The sequence below is a fragment of the Tyto alba genome, unplaced genomic scaffold, assembly GCF_018691265.1.
Source record: "Tyto alba isolate M040663 unplaced genomic scaffold, T.alba_DEE_v4.0 Super-Scaffold_1, whole genome shotgun sequence".
Lineage (NCBI taxonomy): Eukaryota > Metazoa > Chordata > Aves > Strigiformes > Tytonidae > Tyto > Tyto alba.
The window spans coordinates 15,950,045-15,967,540 of record NW_024881261.1 but is presented as its reverse complement, the minus strand read 5'-3'; the positions used below and the strand labels follow the sequence as shown (position 1 = coordinate 15,967,540).

The 17,496-nt window shown below is 60.1% G+C and overlaps 1 protein-coding gene across 16 annotated transcripts in view; it reads left to right on the top strand.

The window, feature by feature from the left end:
• KCNIP2 (potassium voltage-gated channel interacting protein 2) overlaps positions 1 to 17,496 on the top strand; it is a 45,015-nt gene extending 27,519 nt beyond the window's left edge. For 4 of the 16 annotated variants that reach the window (XM_032994241.2, XM_032994259.2, XM_032994234.2 and 1 more), the window contains exons 2-7: positions 14,484 to 14,608; positions 15,017 to 15,259; positions 15,733 to 15,840; positions 16,222 to 16,326; positions 16,608 to 16,670; positions 16,995 to 17,496. In XM_032994241.2, coding sequence (XP_032850132.2) covers positions 14,484 to 14,608; positions 15,017 to 15,259; positions 15,733 to 15,840; positions 16,222 to 16,326; positions 16,608 to 16,670; positions 16,995 to 17,042 — 692 coding nt within the window. In that variant the 3' untranslated portion in view covers positions 17,043 to 17,496. Of the gene's footprint in view, positions 1 to 1,428; positions 1,534 to 1,565; positions 7,470 to 13,290; positions 13,387 to 13,406; positions 13,891 to 14,483; positions 14,609 to 15,016; positions 15,260 to 15,732; positions 15,841 to 16,221; positions 16,327 to 16,607; positions 16,671 to 16,994 lie in introns of those variants that run through there. The other 12 variants (XM_032994201.2, XM_032994208.2, XM_032994225.2 and 9 more) reach the window with 11 other exon arrangements.

The following is a 17,496-nucleotide window of genomic DNA, read 5'->3' as shown; positions in this document are numbered from 1 at the left end:
CAGCCAGCACCTCCCCTTCTACCCACAGGTGCTCCAGGATGACGTTTCTTCCCCTAGTGACACGTTTCCCTCTTGGCACAAAGTCAACAGGGAGGAAAAGGGGCTTTCTGCCCCATTTCCATCTGCAGGGCCCTTTGTGGGGGCAGGAAGACCCTAGAGCTGAGCAGGGGATCTGCCCCATAGCCTGGGCACGGGCACCCCACCTGTACCTGGGGCAGCTGGGGGGGACAAGGCAGGGTGGGGAGCAGCGGTGGCATGAGGGCAGCCCTGCTCCTTGCCTGCCACACCAGTGCTGGAGCTGGGACTGGTGTTGCTTCACACCCCATATGGGACTTGTCCACTCAGGGAATGGCAGTGCCAGTGGCATCCCCGAGGAAAGCTGTGTACCCCCAGGGGTGCTGAGCCCCGGTGATGGGACAGAGACCAGTGGGCACCTGGCTCCCCGGCGGTCCCCGTGGCCTGTGACTGAGCAGCCAGGGACGGGCTGGGATGTTGTTAAAAAAAAGCATAGGAGCTAAATATAGTCCCGTTGGCTGTGTGTGGATGTGTGCTTAAGGCACGCGGATGTCTGGGTTTGCCTTCTGCCTCCAGCTGCTGTGTGACCTTGGCCGGGGTCCCTTGGTCCTGCTGGGCCCCCAGCCCCTGTGTCCCCTCCTCTCCTGCCTGTTGCTGTGCTGCCTGTGGGTTTGGCAGCATCTCAGGAATCTTGCAACGCAAGCCCCCGCTCCCAGCCCATTCCCCCAGCCCTGCTCCCCCTCTCCCCTTAGCGCTCCCAGTGAGACGGCTGGACCCACCTGCCTGCCTGGAAATGGGGCAGCTGGACCTGTTGCCTCAGATCCTCCCCAGGAGAGGGTTGTGGGGACCCTGGGGTGCCCAGCCATGGTGGTGCCCATGAGGCAGGCACTCGTGTGGAGCACAGAGGACAAGTCTGAGTCATCCCTATCCTGGATGTTTAGCCAGTGCCCAGCGTCCTGTCCCTCCCCATGTCCCCCCCCTGGGAACCGAGTGCCTTTTAATATCTGTGGCCCGTTTCCTTAGCAACTGCATTAAGCAAATCGATGGAGGTGGTGTCATTGGAATGGGAGGGCATGCCTCCTTCCCCCCCTGGCCCCCCCATTCTCGCCACCCCCCCACGCCTCCCTCCACTTGGCCTCTCTCTGCTCTTACTCACAGGCACGGCCCTGCTCCGCCTGGGCTCTCGGCGGTGGCTCCTCAAGCCACCTGCCACAGCCCCACGCTGACCCCTTGCTCGCCCACGTCTGATGGCAGGCGCCCCTGAGTAGAGGGGTGACACCCAATCCCCCCCTCAGGGACAGAGGAGGGGGTCCCTGGGGATGCGTGGTCCGGCGGCCGCAGCGCTGGGGTGAGGGGGCTCCAGGACTGCGGTGGGGAGGGGGTAGAGGGGTGTGGGGCCATGAGACACCCCCACCATGAACCTGGAAGGCCTTGAGATGATCGCAGTGCTGGTGGTCTTGGTCCTCTTCGTCAAGGTGCTGGAGCAATTTGGCCTCTTCGAGCCCGTGTCCTTGGAAGGTAACGGGTGCGGGCGGTGCTGGCTCCTCTGGGGTCACAGAGGGCAGGCGGTGGGTGTCCAGAACTGCCCCCAAGGATGCTCTGAGGCTGCTGCATCCACAGGAGAGACCTGGGATATGGTGTCCTGCCTGCTCTGTGCAAGGTCCCAGTGGCTGGGGACATGGGGAGGGGACAGGGCTGGCAGGGTGTCTCCTGCATGGTGGTGACTTTGATGTGTGCTGGGGTGCTGTGGTCTGGGACTGTGTGTGAGCGTGCAAGTGGGCACCAGGGTGTTTTCCAGCACCTCTACAGGAGCAAGGTGTCCCCAGGGTCCGTGGTCACCTCGCTCGGAACATGAAGTGTCAGACTCAGCACCAGAGTACAGAGCAGCCAGGCCTGGGCAGGATGGGTACCTGCTATACCCCCTGCTCCTGACTCTCCCCAGGGACCCTATGGCCCTTGAGCGGGGTGGGGGGACGCAGGGGGTGCTGCCCGGCTGGGGATGACGGATGTGCAAGGTGCTGAGCGGTGTGCATGGAGCACGCTCAACGGAGCCCAGATCCGCTCGAGGGACTCTGTGCATGGTGAGAGGGAGGTCAGGACCGCTCAGCTGGGTGCTCCCTGGACTCCCAGGGGTGACGGTTGTGTGAATGGGCCCCCCCCAGCCCTGAGCAGCCCCTGCCTGTGCCTGCAAACATCTATCTGAAGGATGCTGCGGCCTGCCTGGTCCTGGGCACAGGGGCACGCACAGGGTGAGGAGGTGACGGGCAGTTTGCCTGGTGCATTGGTGCCCTGGGATGCTCCGCTTTGGTTCTGCAGCCCTGGCACTCACACAGGCTGGGTGCCGCGGCACATACCGGCTCCCCTCCATGCACAGTGCTGGGCAGCACCCCTGGGCTGGGCATGCCTGGGGTTGAAGAGGGAGGGGACAGATGGGGGGCTCTCTCCCTCTGGGCCTGTGAGCCTGCTTGCAGGGCAGGAAAGCTTTTGTTGCTACTTAACTACTTGCTCTGTCCTGTGCTCCAGTAGCAGCGCTCCTAGGTAGATCATGCCAGGAGGGAAACTGAGGCAGTGGCTGAGTTAACTCCCAGGCATCCTGTCTATGAGTCCTGGGGTGGGGAGCAGTCTGACTGTGCCCAGATTGGACCCCTTTTTCCAGTTCTGCTGGTGATTTGGGGGTGTGCCTCCCCCAGACCCTGCCTTTCCTGCCTCCCTGTGCTTTTGCTTCCCCATGGAGCTGCCCAAAGCTTCAGACCAAAGTTGGTGGCATCGACTGTGGCTGCTCTGCAGCACAGTGGCTTCCAGCCACAGTGGAGAGGGGAGGCAGAGACACCCCCAGCCCTGGCAGCAACCTTCCTGAGGGGCACAGCATGAGGCAGGGGCCACCTTTGGCCTGTGTGGCTGCTCCTTGCCTGAGCCCTGATCCTTTGTTCCCTGGGCACTCTTCTTGTCTCCCTGCAAGTGTCTTTTCTCTGGCCTGGGCCAGGGCAGGAGGTTGGAGATGGGATGTCCTGTGTCCAGCCTTGTCCCCATCAGCTAGCACCCTTCCAGAGGGGACTGGGATGGACAGTGGCATGCCTGTCTCCCATGAAATACAAACCTTGCTGCCAGTCCTCTCTTGTCCCCAGGAGGACACAGTGTCACTGTGGTGTAGGGAAGCACAGCCTGCCCTGTCGCCCTCCACTCACCCCCAGGTTGGGGAGCTGTGTGTCTCTCTGGTCTGACTGGAGATTCACCCCAGCTGTGGTGGTGGGAGTGGGATCCAGGTGCCCCTGATTGGCAGCAATTGCTCCCATCATCAAAAGGTGCCTGGAGGAGAGGGAAACCCATTGCTTGAGCAGTAGAAATTGTCTGGAGTTGAGCTGAGCCCTGGGCACTGTGCAAGGAGTCCTGTGGGTGAGTGGCTGTATGTTGGGATGAGGGTGAATTGCTGTTGTGTGGGTCACCCCCTTTGGCTCAGGAGGCAGCAGGTAGGAGGCTTTGCTCTCTGGGGAAGGTCCCAGGCAGTGTCTGGGGATGGAAAATGCTGAGTCCCCTCCGGGGGTTGTTTACCAGCCCTGCCTGGGCCGGCAGCGACAGCCCAGGGACCGCAAAGAGCCTGAAACCGTACACTAATGGCTCAGGTCTGCTAATGGACACGGGGCCCCGCCACCCGCTCCAGAGCCATCAATACTGCCTGCTGTGCTTCCCCTGCCTCAGCTGCTGCCCCCCTCCCTGTCCCCGCTGCCCCATCCCTGCCAGTCCCTTGCTGCAGCTGCCTCTCTGCCCAGGCTGTGCTGGTGGTGTCCCAGGGTTATGTTGTGCTGGGAGGTGTTGTGCTGGGCTGGGGATGGAGCCTGTCCAGAGGAGTCTGGAAAAATACCCCAGCCCTGGGGAAGGGCTTAGTGGGAGCGTCTTTCAGTGAGACCCCATCTGCCCCTGGGGGGACCATGGAGGGGAGGGGGTTGATGTCGGGGAGCTCTAGGCTTGGTGTCTTCCCAAAATCAGCTGGACAAGTCCCCAGGCAACACATTCTCTATTTTGGAGCTGGCCCTCCTCTGAGCAAGAGCTTGGACAGAAGCGCTAATTGTCTGCCCCCCCTTGCCCTGTCCCTGTGGCACTGTCTCCCCTTGGATGCCGGCACAACCTGAGCCGCTGTCTGGCAGCAGTGATGGAGCATCTCCCGTGGGTGTGCTGTGCTCCGGGAGCCATCAGCGCTGGAGCTGGCGTTGTTTACCAGCTGGTTAATCACTGACAAGCCATGTCACCCCACTGCTGCCCTGTGCCACCGTGACTGTCCCCAGCCCTGAACATCTCCCAGCAGAGCCACCCAAGCACTGCTGAGTCTGATGGGGGGGGCTGCTAGTCCCCTGCCAAGAACCTGCTTTGGTCAAGTGCTTGGGAGGGGGCAGGCGAAGAGAAATGCTATCGATTTTTGGCTCCTGAAGTGCAGCATCAATAATTCAGCACAGAGCAATCGGTCCTGGCTGGGAGGAGGGGTGGGTGGGAGGTAAAAGGCGAGAGAGCTGCCCACATAGCCCAGCCTCAGATGAATATTAGATGAAGCTGCAGATTGCTATCAGCAGGATAACTGGTGCCTGCCTGGCTCTGGCAGGGCTGTCCCTGCCTTGGCTGGATCAGGGTCTGTGTGTGGGGCAGGTGGGATCTGGGCTGTTTTGGAGAGCCCCCAACATGGGGTGCACTGGACCCTGCCTTCCCTGGGGGCCTGCTGCTGTTGCCCCGGAGCTGAGGATGCAGAGCGGGGGAAAGCAGGGGCTGGGGATGGTGTCAAACCTCTCCAGAGTCTAAGGAGAAATGGGAGGGAGCAGCAGCCTGCCACAGACACCCCAAAGGATGCCAAGCAGGAGGGTGGTGGCAGTGAGCAGCATGGTCACCTCCTGGTGCCTGGCTTGGGGCGAGGGTCCCTCCAGAGAGGGGAGAAAATGAGCATCCCTGCAGCGCTGGTGAGAGCGAAGCCCTGTGCCAAGCCCTGCTTTCCTCCTGCTTTCCAGGAACCCCTTTGGCAGGAGCATGACATCTTGGCTGCAGGAGGGACCAGCCCTTCAGGGCGCAGTGCCAGGGGTCCCCTGGCTCAGGGCACCATCCAGCCTGGCAGGTTTGACAGACCTGAGAGGTCAAGGCAAGCTGGCTGAGGGTAGGGTAGATCTCGGAGCACTGAGATCCAGTCTGGGAGAGCTGTGTGCCCTCCAGGTTGAAGTCTGGGATTCCCTGGGCTGGGGTGCACTAGAGATTTCCCCACACACAGTGGGTTAAACCCTTGCCTTTCCTTTTCCAAGGGCTGGTAGGTTTTTCAGATGGCTGTAGGACTGGGCAGGGTGTGATGGCTGAATCAGAAGATTGCTGCTTGCTCATGGTGAGGGCTTGCAAAACAGGAGGGGAAGGGTCAGAGGTATATCACAGCCATGGCTAGGCTCTGAGTTTGGATCCTGGCATAGCCTTATACTCTGCATCCTGCCAGCACTGGGGTCTTGGAGAAGAAGGCCTCCTGGGGACCCTACACTCCCTTTCGCGAAGTATTTTCCACATGCTTTGCACCCAGGGACATCAGCCCTGGTCATCGCTGTGGGGTCAGGATGGGCTGTGCTGTCTCACTTTGCCCAGAGAGGGTGGAGCTGGGGGAGAAGGGGACTTGGCCCTGTGTCCCCGTGGCTGGGGCCAGGGCAGGGCAGCTCCCCCACCACTGAGCTCCCCAAGGAGCGCGGTGCCTGCAGCACCCACCCTGCCGACTCTGCCACTGCGTGGTGTCACGTCCCGCTCAGCCCAGCCAGACATAATTAGCTTGTTGAATCTTTTTTCCCTCTGGCCTTGCGTTAATCACTCTTCACATTGCTTCCGTCCCAACTCCCTCTGGCCTGGCTTGCTCCTTCTCTTGCTGATGTGCCTGGAGAGGGGAGCAAGGGGACCCACTCTGCTGAATCCTGCCCCTGAGGTGGGCTCTGAGACAGTGGACGGAGGGGCAGGGAGATCGCTCAGCCACAGAGAGGTGAGAAAATCGCAGGCTGGCTGGAGAAAAAGCAATAAAGCTAGAGAGTAAGGGAGCCTGTTGGGACAGCACTGCTTTGCAGCCCTGCTCCACTGGTGGAGGGTGAGACCTCGGATCCCAGTGGAAGAGGCTGGCTTGGAGCCGGCCTGGGGCTCTCTAGCACAGGGTTGCGTTGGGCTGCAGAGTGCTGTGAGAGCTCAGCAGGGTCTCCTTCACCTCTCCCCTGCAAGGAACAGATTAGACCCCAGGACTGGGCACAGGTGGGAGTAGAGGTGCCCTGGCCGGGGCCCTGTGGGCTTGTGGTCCCTGGAGTGGAGACAGCAGGAGGTCCCACATGCTGTCTGTGCTTGGCTGCAGGATCCCCTCCCAGGGACGCAGGGAAATGCCTGCCCTGGGGCTTGCTGTGTTGCTGGAGCACTGGGTGGCCAGATCAGAAACAGCTTTTAGACGAGAGGTGTGTGGAAAACCAACTGGAAGAGACTTTCTAATAACCACTGCTGCCTGGATGGGGTCTCTACCCTGCTGCCCACAAAGCAGGGCTTTGGGTGGTCTGCAGGGAGCCCCCACCCAGGCTGGCCAACCCTCCTGCTGCCCTCCCTCCAGGCAGAACCTGGGAGTGGAGTGGGGCACGTTTCCTTCCAGCAGCAAGTGTGGTGGTACCCAGGGCTGGCAGCCCCCAGCTGCGGCTCCTCCACATGCCACAGATCATACATGTGGCTGTGACCGACTTGCTGGTGAGGGGAGGTGCAGATGTTCCCCCAGGAGGTGAAGAGGGAGAAGGTGAAGGTGGGTGGCAGGTGTCCGTGGAGGTGATCAGTGGACAAGGCTGAGCTGCTTGTGCTGTGCCATGGGGGCACTGCTGGGGGACAGGTTTGGTAGTTTGGGATGGGACAGAGGGACTGTCCCGGGCAGGGCTGTTCCCTGGGCTTTGTGGCAGCGGTGTCCCAGAGGACAGTGAGCGATGAGCTTGAGGATCCCTGTGCACAGCTCTGCTCTGGGGTCAGTGCCACCTTGTGCTGCTGTTGGGGTGGGAGTTGGGGGCAGCCAAGCCTCCCCCACGCACCCCTTGTTGCTAGTTCTGCACCCCTCCACGGCTTCCAGTGCTGTGGGGTGCCCATGCCAGGCTGTGTAGGTGCAGGGGTGCCCTGGGGTGAGAGCTGACCCCTAAGTCCCTTGGGCATATGCATGGGCTCTCCCCTCCCCTGCAGCCTGGGTGCCCCGAGGGACCCCAGAGGGTGCCGGGGCGGGAAGAGGGAGGGCCAAGGCAGGTCTCTCCTCCCCTGCCCTTCCCTCTCCTCCCTTGCTGGGTCTTGCTGCCAGACCAGCTGCCTGCTGGGGCTGCACGTCTGGGGGATGTCGGTTGCTGCGGCGCCCTGGGACCCGCAGGGGCTGCAAACGGTGGGCATCATCCTGCTGCTCTGCTCCAGCCTCAAGCTACTTCATGCGCTGGGCATCATCGACCTGACCAGGGGAGGTGGGACGGGGACAGGGATGGGGATGGGGTTGCAATGGGATGGGGATGTTGTGGTGGAGGTGCTCTTCACCTCCTGTCCCAGGGGCTACAGGGTGCTTGGGGGAGGTTTGGAAGGATTAGTGTGTTTTGGGGCATTTGGTGTGTGTGTGTTGGGGGGGGGGGGGTATTAGGGTGTGGGTGGGTGTATGTAGCTGGGAAAGTGAGGATGTCTGGGGGTGTTTGGGAGTGTTGAGGTGTTGGGGGGGGGGTAATGGGGTGCATGGGTATCGGGGATGTTGGAGTGGGAATATCTGAGGACATTGTGATGTGGGGTGTTGTGGTGCAGGATGCTAGAAAGATAGGGTTTTGGGAGCATTAGGGTGGGGGATACCCAGGTCTGGAGGCATTGGGGAGCAGTGTTGTGTGAGGTACTAGGACTGTCTGGGGCGTTAGAGCCTGGGGGCATTGGGATGTAGGAGGCTGGGCTTTGCCAGATGATGGGGAAAAGGGCTGCAGGTGACTGGGACTGGGGGCAAGGAGCAATGGATGTGGTGTACAGCACTATTCAGGGGAAAGCTTTCCCCACTGCCACAGGAATTGGCAGCTATGGGGAGGAGCGTGGCTAAAAGAGGCTGGAGCCCCTGGCCCCTTTGCCCTCCCTGTGGGGCTGTGCCAGGGTCGAGGAAGTAAGTGGCTGCTCTGAGTGCTGAGCTCCCTGGATTGGCAGGTGGGTGCTGAGCACAGGGCTGGATGTGGCCAGACAAGAGGACCCAAAACATGTCAGAGTGAGGGATGCAGGACCTGTTGGTTGTGTCTGGTGAGGGTGGGAGTGCAGAGAGCTGCACAGTGCTGCTGTCTCGTCTCCTTTGGCTGCCTTCCTCGGATGTGCCATGGACAGTCCCAGCTCAGACAAGGGCTGCCAACAGACTTGGCCTGGGTGCGATTTGTTTGCCTTCATCCCCTCTGCCTCCTGGCTGGCACTGAGGATGCTGTGAGTTGAAGGGGTTGCAGATCGCATCCCGTTGGGGCAGCCTGATCTCAGGATGGGAGCTGTGATGAGAAGATATGCAGATAGAAGTGATCAGAGGAGCAACTAGTGGCTGAGCAGAGGGAGGGGAGAAGGGTGATGTGCCCAGGAGGTGCTTTCAACCCCCTTGTGATGGAGAATGACCCTGAGCTGCCTGGGGTCTGGCTGAGGTGTGTCCAGGCTTCATCCCTGTTCCTTACTGGGGAGGTATGGTTGGCATCCAGGTAATGAGTATGCAGGGCACCAGCTCTCTTATGGGACATGCTGCCTGCCCCCAAGAGGAGCTGCTGCTCTGTTGGGGCATTTTTTGGGTAGCTCCTCTGGCATGTTGGGTGCACTGGTTCCTGCTGCCAGAAGTGTCCCTTCCATGGAGGTGGTGATGGGGACAGGGCAGGATGTGTCCCTCCTCATAGGTTTTGTGGCAGGGAGATGGACATGGCCATCGCCATCCCAGTCCTGCAGCCTTATCTGTTCTATTTGAGGAGCCCCTGAGCTCCTCTGTCCTTTGGCACCTGTATCCTGGCTCATTCCGTGCTTTCAATATTATGTTTGTGGTGTGGCTGGAGAAATTATTATTCTGCCGACACCTCCTTTGGGCAGAGCCAGGCTGTCTGGGAGCACTGTCACAGGCTGGGAATAGGAACAGGCGCAGCACTGCTGTGAGCCCTGCTCTGCCCTGTGGCCCCTTCTGGCCCACGGTCCCATCTCCCTGCAGGTCCTGCTTGGCACGAGGGTCATGCAGCCACTCTCCCCTCTCTAACACATGGGAAGATCCTGGCCCTGAGTCTCTGCTGTCCCATGAACTGCAGGTCTCACTCAGCAGCTTTGCTGCTTCCAGCTCCTTCAGCCCTGTTGGCTCTGGGTGCCTGGGCTGAGGCTGCCCTTGTCCCACCCCCAGGACAGGGACTCTTCATCTGTCCCCCTCCCCGGGAGATGCCAGCTCTGATTTCATTCCCCTAATGGATGACCGTCTGGCCCCAGCAGCTGCTGCAGGAACCTTGGCCTTGGTTACAGTCGGCTCTGTCACCGCTGACTGATGAGGGTCATTTGCAGAGCTGCTGCTGTCGGGACCCATCCTGACCACCCTCCTCCCCGGGGTGGCTGGGGGAGCTCACTGTCTATTCCTGCTGCTGGCCTTCATTGTAGACCCTGGAGAGCTGTTGTCCCCCTGACTGGGAGGCCGCACTGCCTGAGGCTGGGAGCTGGGGGCGGGGGTGAGCAGAGCCTGGGGCTGGTGGACCCTGCTCGGAGCTGAGCCCTGCACAGGGATTACTGCAAGCCACAGGTTGTAGGGGCAGCTGGGCTCAGCATCGCTGCCTGGAGGAGCCCAGAGCCATGGCCTGGCAGGGGGGATCTTGGGGACATGCCCTGGTCCTGCCTTGTCCCTTGTTCTGGCTCATCTCCCTACCCTGGCTGGGGTTTGCCATCCTGCTTCCCAGCCAGGCTATCTGAAAAGGCAAAGGGTCCTCTCGCCCAGCTGCCTTCTGCCACCCCATCCCTGCTCCTAGGGCAGGGTGCTGGGGCACTTCACCCCTGGGGTACCAGCTCCTCCTGACCTGATATTGCCCCACAAGGCCAAGCCAGGGCTGTGGGAGCTGCATGACCCACCCCGTGGCTGCTGGTACTCTGCTCCCATCCTGGAGTGGTGCCCTGCCTGGGTGCAGAGCTGGGGACACTGTGGGGGGTCTTGCTGCCGTTGGATGCACATCTTCCACCCATTGTGGTGAAGCGCTTATTGATGGTTACTGAGAGTGAGGGGGGAGTTTTGGCACTGCTTGTTGGTTTGTTATCGTAGGGTCTCTTCCAGCAGGAGGGTGCTGTGGAAGGGGTGGGTTGGTCTCCCCAGCCAGCTGTCACTGGGAGGGTGTTGGTGGCTGTGGCTCTGTGGGGAAGGCAGGGACATGGTTATGCATTGGGCTGAACCCAGGTCTTGCTTTCTCTCTGGGGAGACCATGGAGCAACCCCAGCCCAGTCTTGGGTCCTCCCTGGGAAAGGGGGTGTCAGCCCAGAAACATGCAACCCCTTGACATAGCAGCACTGGCTGGATCCAGCCCCCAAGGACACATCAGCTGCTGGTGGCTTGGTACAAAGTGGTCCATGGCTGTGCCAGTGACAGTCACTGCTGGGGTCAGGGATTCACCCACCGTGGGCCCCTTCAGAGCCAGTGTCCAGCAACCTCCAGAATTAATTCCAACAGTGTGTGGAGGTGGGGATGGGAAATCCCTTCCCCTTCTGGTGCCTCTCAAGGATGGAGGCTGTTTGTGTGTGTGTGTGTGTTTTGAAGTCACTGGGCTGTGGAGTGATACATGGGAAGCAACAAGACACTTAACCCGGCAGACCTCCTGCTGCCGAAAAAACACTGCCAGCCATTTCTGTTGGCTTGTTTTGTGCCAGCCAGTTGATGGCTCTTTCAGGGAGGTGGAGGGCAGAGTGACATCTGGAAAAGGAGCTGTCGCTGGCAGGGACAGGCTTTTGTGCTGCAGATGTGGCAGCACGTGGCTGGGTTCTGCTCCCGATCTTTGGGCAGAGCTGTTTCCCAGCAAGGCGGAGCACAGGGAGCCCCCAGACTTGCTCATGGTTTGGGTGCTGGGGACAGAAAAGGGACGGTGCATCCTCCCCAGCAGAGCCTTTGGCTGCATCAAAGCCAGGACAGCAAAACCCCAGCCCTGGTCACCCCTCTTCTGTTGTTAAGCTGCATGTGCTGAACATGCTCCCTCCCCTGCCCTGGGGCCCCTGGAATCGGGTCCTCTTTGGTTTCCTCCTTAAGAAAACGCCTGTGTTCTTTATTTTTTTTTTTTTCTTTTTCCTTCTTTATAACAAACTAAAGTGTAACTTGCACCCGACCTGACCTACTGCACGTGCCTATACCTGCTGCCCTTGTGAGTCCAACCACAGTTTACTCTCTGTTGCATCTCTCTTGCTGTGTGGTTTCCCTCCCACCCTGCTCCCTCCCCTGGTCCATCACCCTGGTGTTGGGTGTTGCTCTGCCCACCCTGTCCCTTCCCTCGGTTGAAGGGGCTGTTCCCACAGCTTAGCTCTGCTGGAGGGACGTGGCCCCAGAGCATCCTTGGAAGGCTGAAAGGTGCAATTTCCCTTTCTCTCTGCAAATTAAAGCCCTGGCAAAGTAGCTGGGCCAAAATCATGTTTTATGCACAACTGATGCCCCTTTCTAGGAAGGAAGAAGCCTCTTTCCTCACCTGCCTGAAAACCCTAGAGCAAACAGAAACCAGGATATGCTGTCCTGCCAGCACCAAGATCCTGGCCCTCACCCTTGCCCCTCACCCTGTGACAAATGCTAGGGGGTGCATTCATGCATCCCTACATCTTTGCAAGTCACTGGCACCCTGCTGTAGATGCCACTTCCCTGGGGACAAATCTGCCCTCTTTGAGTGGCTTTGTGTGATGTTCTGCTGGGACAATGACCTCCTGGAGCTGTTCTCCATTGCTCCAGAGTGATGAAGCTGCATGCCCCAGTCTGCTGCCTTGACATGAGCTCAAAAAAAAAAAAAAGTCCTGCCCGTGGGCACTCAGGGACCAACCTGCCTATCAGGGGCTGCTGGATGCAGACCCACATTTCTATCCTGGAGCTGGTTACCATTTCCCCAGTACCTGGGGCTCAGCTCAGCCCCACAAGGCTGAGAAAACTGCTGAAGAAGCGCATCTGCTACCGCCCTAGAGAAACAACCCCAAAACCATGGCTCGGGACGTGTAGGCATTGTGACCTGCTGCTTGCAGATGTCCAGAGCACTTGGAGCAAATGTTGTGTCCGCGGAGCCCCAAAGGGACTTTGCACCTTTCGTCCCATTGGTGCACCGTGCTGCTGTCTGCCTCCCTTTGGGGGCTGGAGCCCAGCACAGCCTTCATCCCCTCCTCTTCTTCCCCTCCCCACCTGCGGTGTTAGTCCTGTGCTGAGTTTGCTGGCTTGAGGCACTTCAGGGCCCTGCGGGAAGGGAGGGAGCAGGTCTGTGGCCATGGGGCAGCGCCAGCTGGGAGAGATGGGGCTGATCAAAGCTATTGAGGTCTGGATGGGGGAATGGGGGTGGTGGGGTGGGGGTGGTGGGTCTGTACAGTGGGGGGACCTGCTGTTAATGCAGGGCCACTTGGAAGCAATGGCCACGGGCCAGGCTAATGTCGAGATCCCCTTACCCTCCCTGGTTGAGGCAAAGCCTTGAGCCCCATTCCCCTTCTGGCTGTCTCAAAGTAGGTCCCCAGTCTCGGATCCCAGCGCCACACTGGGGCGGGGGTGCATGCTGCAGTCAGGGCTTCATGGCTGGGTCTGGTGCATGTTTTGTGTTCAGCCGTCGGCTGTCAGCAGGATCAAACCCAGCCCTGAGCTCTGGGGAGGCTGCAACACCCCGGTTTGGCCACAGGCTGTTTCTTGGGCTCCATCCTGCCCTCTCCTTGCACAGCCCCGCAGGGAGGGGAGGGTCACCAGGGAGTATGTATTTGGCCTTGAGGCTAAAGGGCAGAGTGCAGCCCTGCCATCTCCTGGCTCTCTGGGCTGCTGGGTGTACCCCCGGCATGCTCCGATGGGAGGGTGTAGAGGTGCTGGGTAGCCCAGCAGGGTTGCCCCTTTGCCATCCCCATCCTTCCCAAGGAGGAAACTCCAGTGCTGGGTTTGTCTTGGGATGAAGTCGAAAGGCCAAGCAGAGCCTGGGCTGGGCTTTGCCTTCCTGCTCCTCTGACCTCGCGCTGCATGTGCTGCCTCCAGCCCCGCTTGCCCCGTGCCGGGTGCCCAACGGTGCTGCCCACCGGGTCCGGGGGCTGCTGCTCTGTTAACTCTTCTTCTGCTTGGTGACTCCTTCTTTCTTCCAGGCAACCCGCCGGGCCAAACTAAAAAAGCACTGAAGCAGCGATTCCTCAAACTGCTGCCCTGCTGCCGGCCCAAATCCATCCCCTCGCTCAGCGAAAGCAAGTGCTTCTTCTTGCCTTTGTGTGTGTGTGTCCCCGGCGGTGCTGCTGCCTGCCCTCTGCCCTGGCCCTGCCCGCGGGAAGGGGATGCCTGCCTGGGTGTGGGGCTGTCAGGATCAGTCCTGCCCTGGAGGGGTCCAACCTGATGGGCTCTGCTCCCACCTCACCTGCTTCCAGGCTGATTTTCCCCCTCTCCAGCTCCCCGGAGCAGCTCCCATAGGATGCACAGCAGTGAGACCCGCTTTGGAGCTGGCTCAGTGCAGCAGGACCCTTCCAGCGCTGGTTTAAGGTCTGGGGGGGTTGTTGGTCAAAGCTCAGTGTCAGTTTGGAGATGGAGGTGTGATGGGGGTGTGTGAAAGGGACTGCAAAGGGAGTGAGCACAGAGCTTCCCAGAGCCCACTGCCCCCCCTGCACTGGGTGTGCTCAGCCTTTTGGTGAGTCCAAGCCCCTGGATGGGGTCTGCCCCTGCCCCGTGGTGTGAGCTGATCCCCCCTGGGAGAAAAGGTGAGTATGGAGGGGCAGGGGCTGATCTGCCCCACGGAGGGTTGCAGTAGGGTCTGAGGGTGTGGACTGCTGCGGGCAAGGGTTGTGCAGCTTGCCAGATGATGAGGAGAAACCATTGATGAAGCGGGGAGCACAGTGGGCAGGATGGAGTTCAGACAAGGCCAGGGGGGCATCTGGGGCTGGGGGTTCTGGGGAGCAGCTATCCTGCCAGATACAAGCCCCGGTGCAGCACAGACCTGCGGAACATCCAGGGTCTCAGCTCCACAGGGCAGATGCCTGTGGTGGTGGTGGGGGAGACAGTCAGGCAGGGGTGGTCTCAGCACTGGGGGAGTTTCACACCTCCTTTCTGCCCAGGACGGGTGGTACTGGAGGCAGTGTCTGACACTGGTCTGCCCCCAGGGTGTCTCTGAGTGTCCCTTGCTGGCATAGACACAACTCCGGCTGAGCAGAGCACCCCCAAAATGTGTCACCCTGGGCAGGTGTGAGAGGACAGAGTGTGCTGTGCAAGGTGCCTCTCCTGCCCCCTGGCACAGCAGGGCAGGGCAGGACAGTGCTGGCCTCAGCCACCCTCTCTTCCCCTGGGTTCCTTGCAGACAGCGTTGAGGATGAGTTTGAGCTCTCCACCGTCTGCCACCGCCCCGAGGGGCTGGAGCAGCTCCAGGAGCAGACCAAGTTCACCCGCAAAGAGCTGCAGGTTCTGTACCGAGGCTTCAAGAACGTGAGTACCCCTTGACCAGCTCTGCTAGTCCCCCCTCTGCTTCCATGTCCACCTCACAGGGTGCTCTGCACCCAGCAGTGCCCGGACTTTGAAAAGGCTTTTGGGACCTTGGCGTTGAAGTTTATATCAGGCTTCAGCCTGATCCCACCTCCAGGGGGCTCAGTGGGGAGGCCTGATCCTGTGCTCTATCTCTTGGGTCCAGAGAGCCCCCTCCCCGGGTGCCTGGGATGCAGAGACCCTCCAGTGAGGGGTGCAGCCCACAAAATCAAGGAGATGCACCAAGCAGCCTTACCAGCTGCCCCACCAGGCAGCACAGGGCCGAGGGGCGAGGCAAGGGTGCCCCAGGAATTTAGGGGGGTGCTCAACCCCTCTCTGCAATGTGGAGGTGACCGAGGCTTGCCCTGGCAGGAGTGCCCGAGCGGCATTGTCAATGAAGAAAACTTCAAGCAGATCTACTCACAGTTCTTCCCACAGGGAGGTGAGTGCCCATCCCCATGCCCTGCATGGGTGCCTCTGTGGGGCGGGGGGGGGGTGGGGTGGTGTCACACAGCACCCCCTCACACTGTGCGCCTCCCCCCAGACTCCAGCACGTATGCCACCTTCCTCTTCAATGCCTTTGACACCGACCACGATGGCTCCGTCAGCTTTGAGGTGAGCTGTGGCTGAGGAGGGGATGGCCCTTCAGGTACTGCACGTTGGGCTAAGCAGCATTGCTGTTGCAAATGGATGGAGAGCTTCACAGGGGCTGGTGGAGTTTATTAAATTCCAAGAAGAAATGGAAAAACAGTGAAAAGCAACAAAAAAGTGGGCTTTTTGTATTTTCTGGCTAGTGTCTTGTAGGTACCCAGACTGGCAAGCGCAGTCACGGCATAGTCCTGATGCATGTTGTCCTCTTGGGTGCTGCGATCCAAGGGACTAGGGTGGGATATATCTGGGGACAATCAATCCGTTTTCCTCAGGCTCTTTTTGATACTCAACATCTCCCTTGGCAGCCCAGCCCCAGGGCACATCTGCTTTGGGGCTGAGTTCCCCCTCTGTGGGAGGGACAAGCAGGGCTGTGCCCTTTGTCCGTGAGACCCTTTGTGGCTGTAACTCCCATCCACCTGCCTTTTCCGTCCTTGCAGGACTTTGTGTCTGGGCTGTCCATCATCCTGCGGGGCACCATTGATGATCGCCTGAACTGGGCCTTCAACCTCTACGACCTGAACAAAGATGGCTGCATCACCAAAGAGGTGGGATGGAGGGGACCAGGCTGGTCCCTGGGGCCAGCACAGGTCTGCACCCAGCAGGGATGAGGGCAGGACTTGGGGTTGTTGGCTGAGATCTGGAGGAGAGCTGGGGGGTTTCAACATTTACTGAGCTCAGCTTGGCAAACAGGTTCCTCCTGGTCCCCTCGCACTGTCGTGTCTCTGGGGTGGAGGGTGGATGAAAGGTGTGTTGCTTTGGGGCTCTGTCAGACATGCAGGCACACACAGAGCCCCACACTGCATGGAGCCAGCAAGAACACACCTCAGCACACCACAAGTCATTCGGGAACATCATGAAAAGGGTGTGAGTTGGGGACCAGGCAGAGCCCTCTGTTGACCATGCAACCCTGCTCCCCTTCCCTCCAGGAAATGCTGGACATCATGAAGTCCATCTACGACATGATGGGCAAATACACCTACCCAGCCATGCGGGAGGAAGCACCCCGGGAGCACGTGGAGAACTTTTTCCAGGTGAGCAGAGCATGTCCTGGGGATGCAGAGCTCCAGTACAGAGACAGTGACTGCCCAAAACCTGGCACAGGGCAGGAGAAAACACCCCACACTGGGGATGAAGCAGGGCTGTGCTGGAGCCAGGGAGAGAAAAGGCCATCCTGGTCCTGCCAGGTTCTTGAGGGTGGCTGGGGCAGGGTTGTGCTGTGTCCAGCCCCTGTGGGACCTGGGCAGGGGGTGCTGGGCTCTCCCTGGGGCTGGGGCTGTCCCTGCCATGTCCCCTGTGCTGTGCTTGTCTGCAGAAAATGGACCGAAACAAGGATGGTGTGGTGACAATAGAGGAGTTCCTGGAGTCCTGCCAGAAGGTAAAGCCACCAGCAGCTCTGCTGCAGGGCTGGACCATTTCCCTATGACCCCTGTCCCCCCATTGCCCTCCTGGCAGAGAAGGGGTGAAGACAGAGCTCCCAGGGGCAAGTCTGGGGCTCTGCTTTGGGAATTGTATCCATGCCAGCATCTCTGTGTAGATGAGGAGAGCCATGCATCCCAGTAGGGCTTGGAAACTGCCTGTAATCCCACAGGCTTTTGTCCCATGGGGCAGAGCTGCCATGAGGGTAAAGCCAGGTTTGGGGGGAGCTGACCAGATTGCTGTTCTGTGACCAGCCCACACACTTCCCACCTCCTCCCTGCAGGACGAGAACATCATGCGGTCCATGCAGCTCTTCGACAATGTGATTTAACTCCCGGACCTGCCTCCAGCCGAGCTCACTTGCCACCAGGCCCAGAACCTGCTTCTCTTGACTCTTCCTCTGAGCCTCCCCTCTGCCAGCTGCACAGACACCCCCATGGGAAGGGGCATCCCTTCCCAGAGACGTGGTTGGCACCGGGATCTTCCCTTCCCCCTAGGCTGGCTCTGCTCTCTTGGGGGATCTCAAGCAGGTGCTCCCAGACCTGAGAGCATGGGCACAGCTGCCAGGGGGAGAGCATTTTGCCTGGATGGACCTCCCTGCCCCTGTTCCTGGCGGGGAATCCGCAGCCTTGGGCTGCGACAGAGGTTTCCCCTGTGCGCAGCACCCTGTGCAGCCATGGCTCTCCCACCCCTGACCCGCCCCAGCCCCAGGAGCCCCCAGCACCGGCTCCAGCTCAAACCCTCCAGCGACGCTGTCTAGAAACCAATAAAGTCTTGCAACGGGC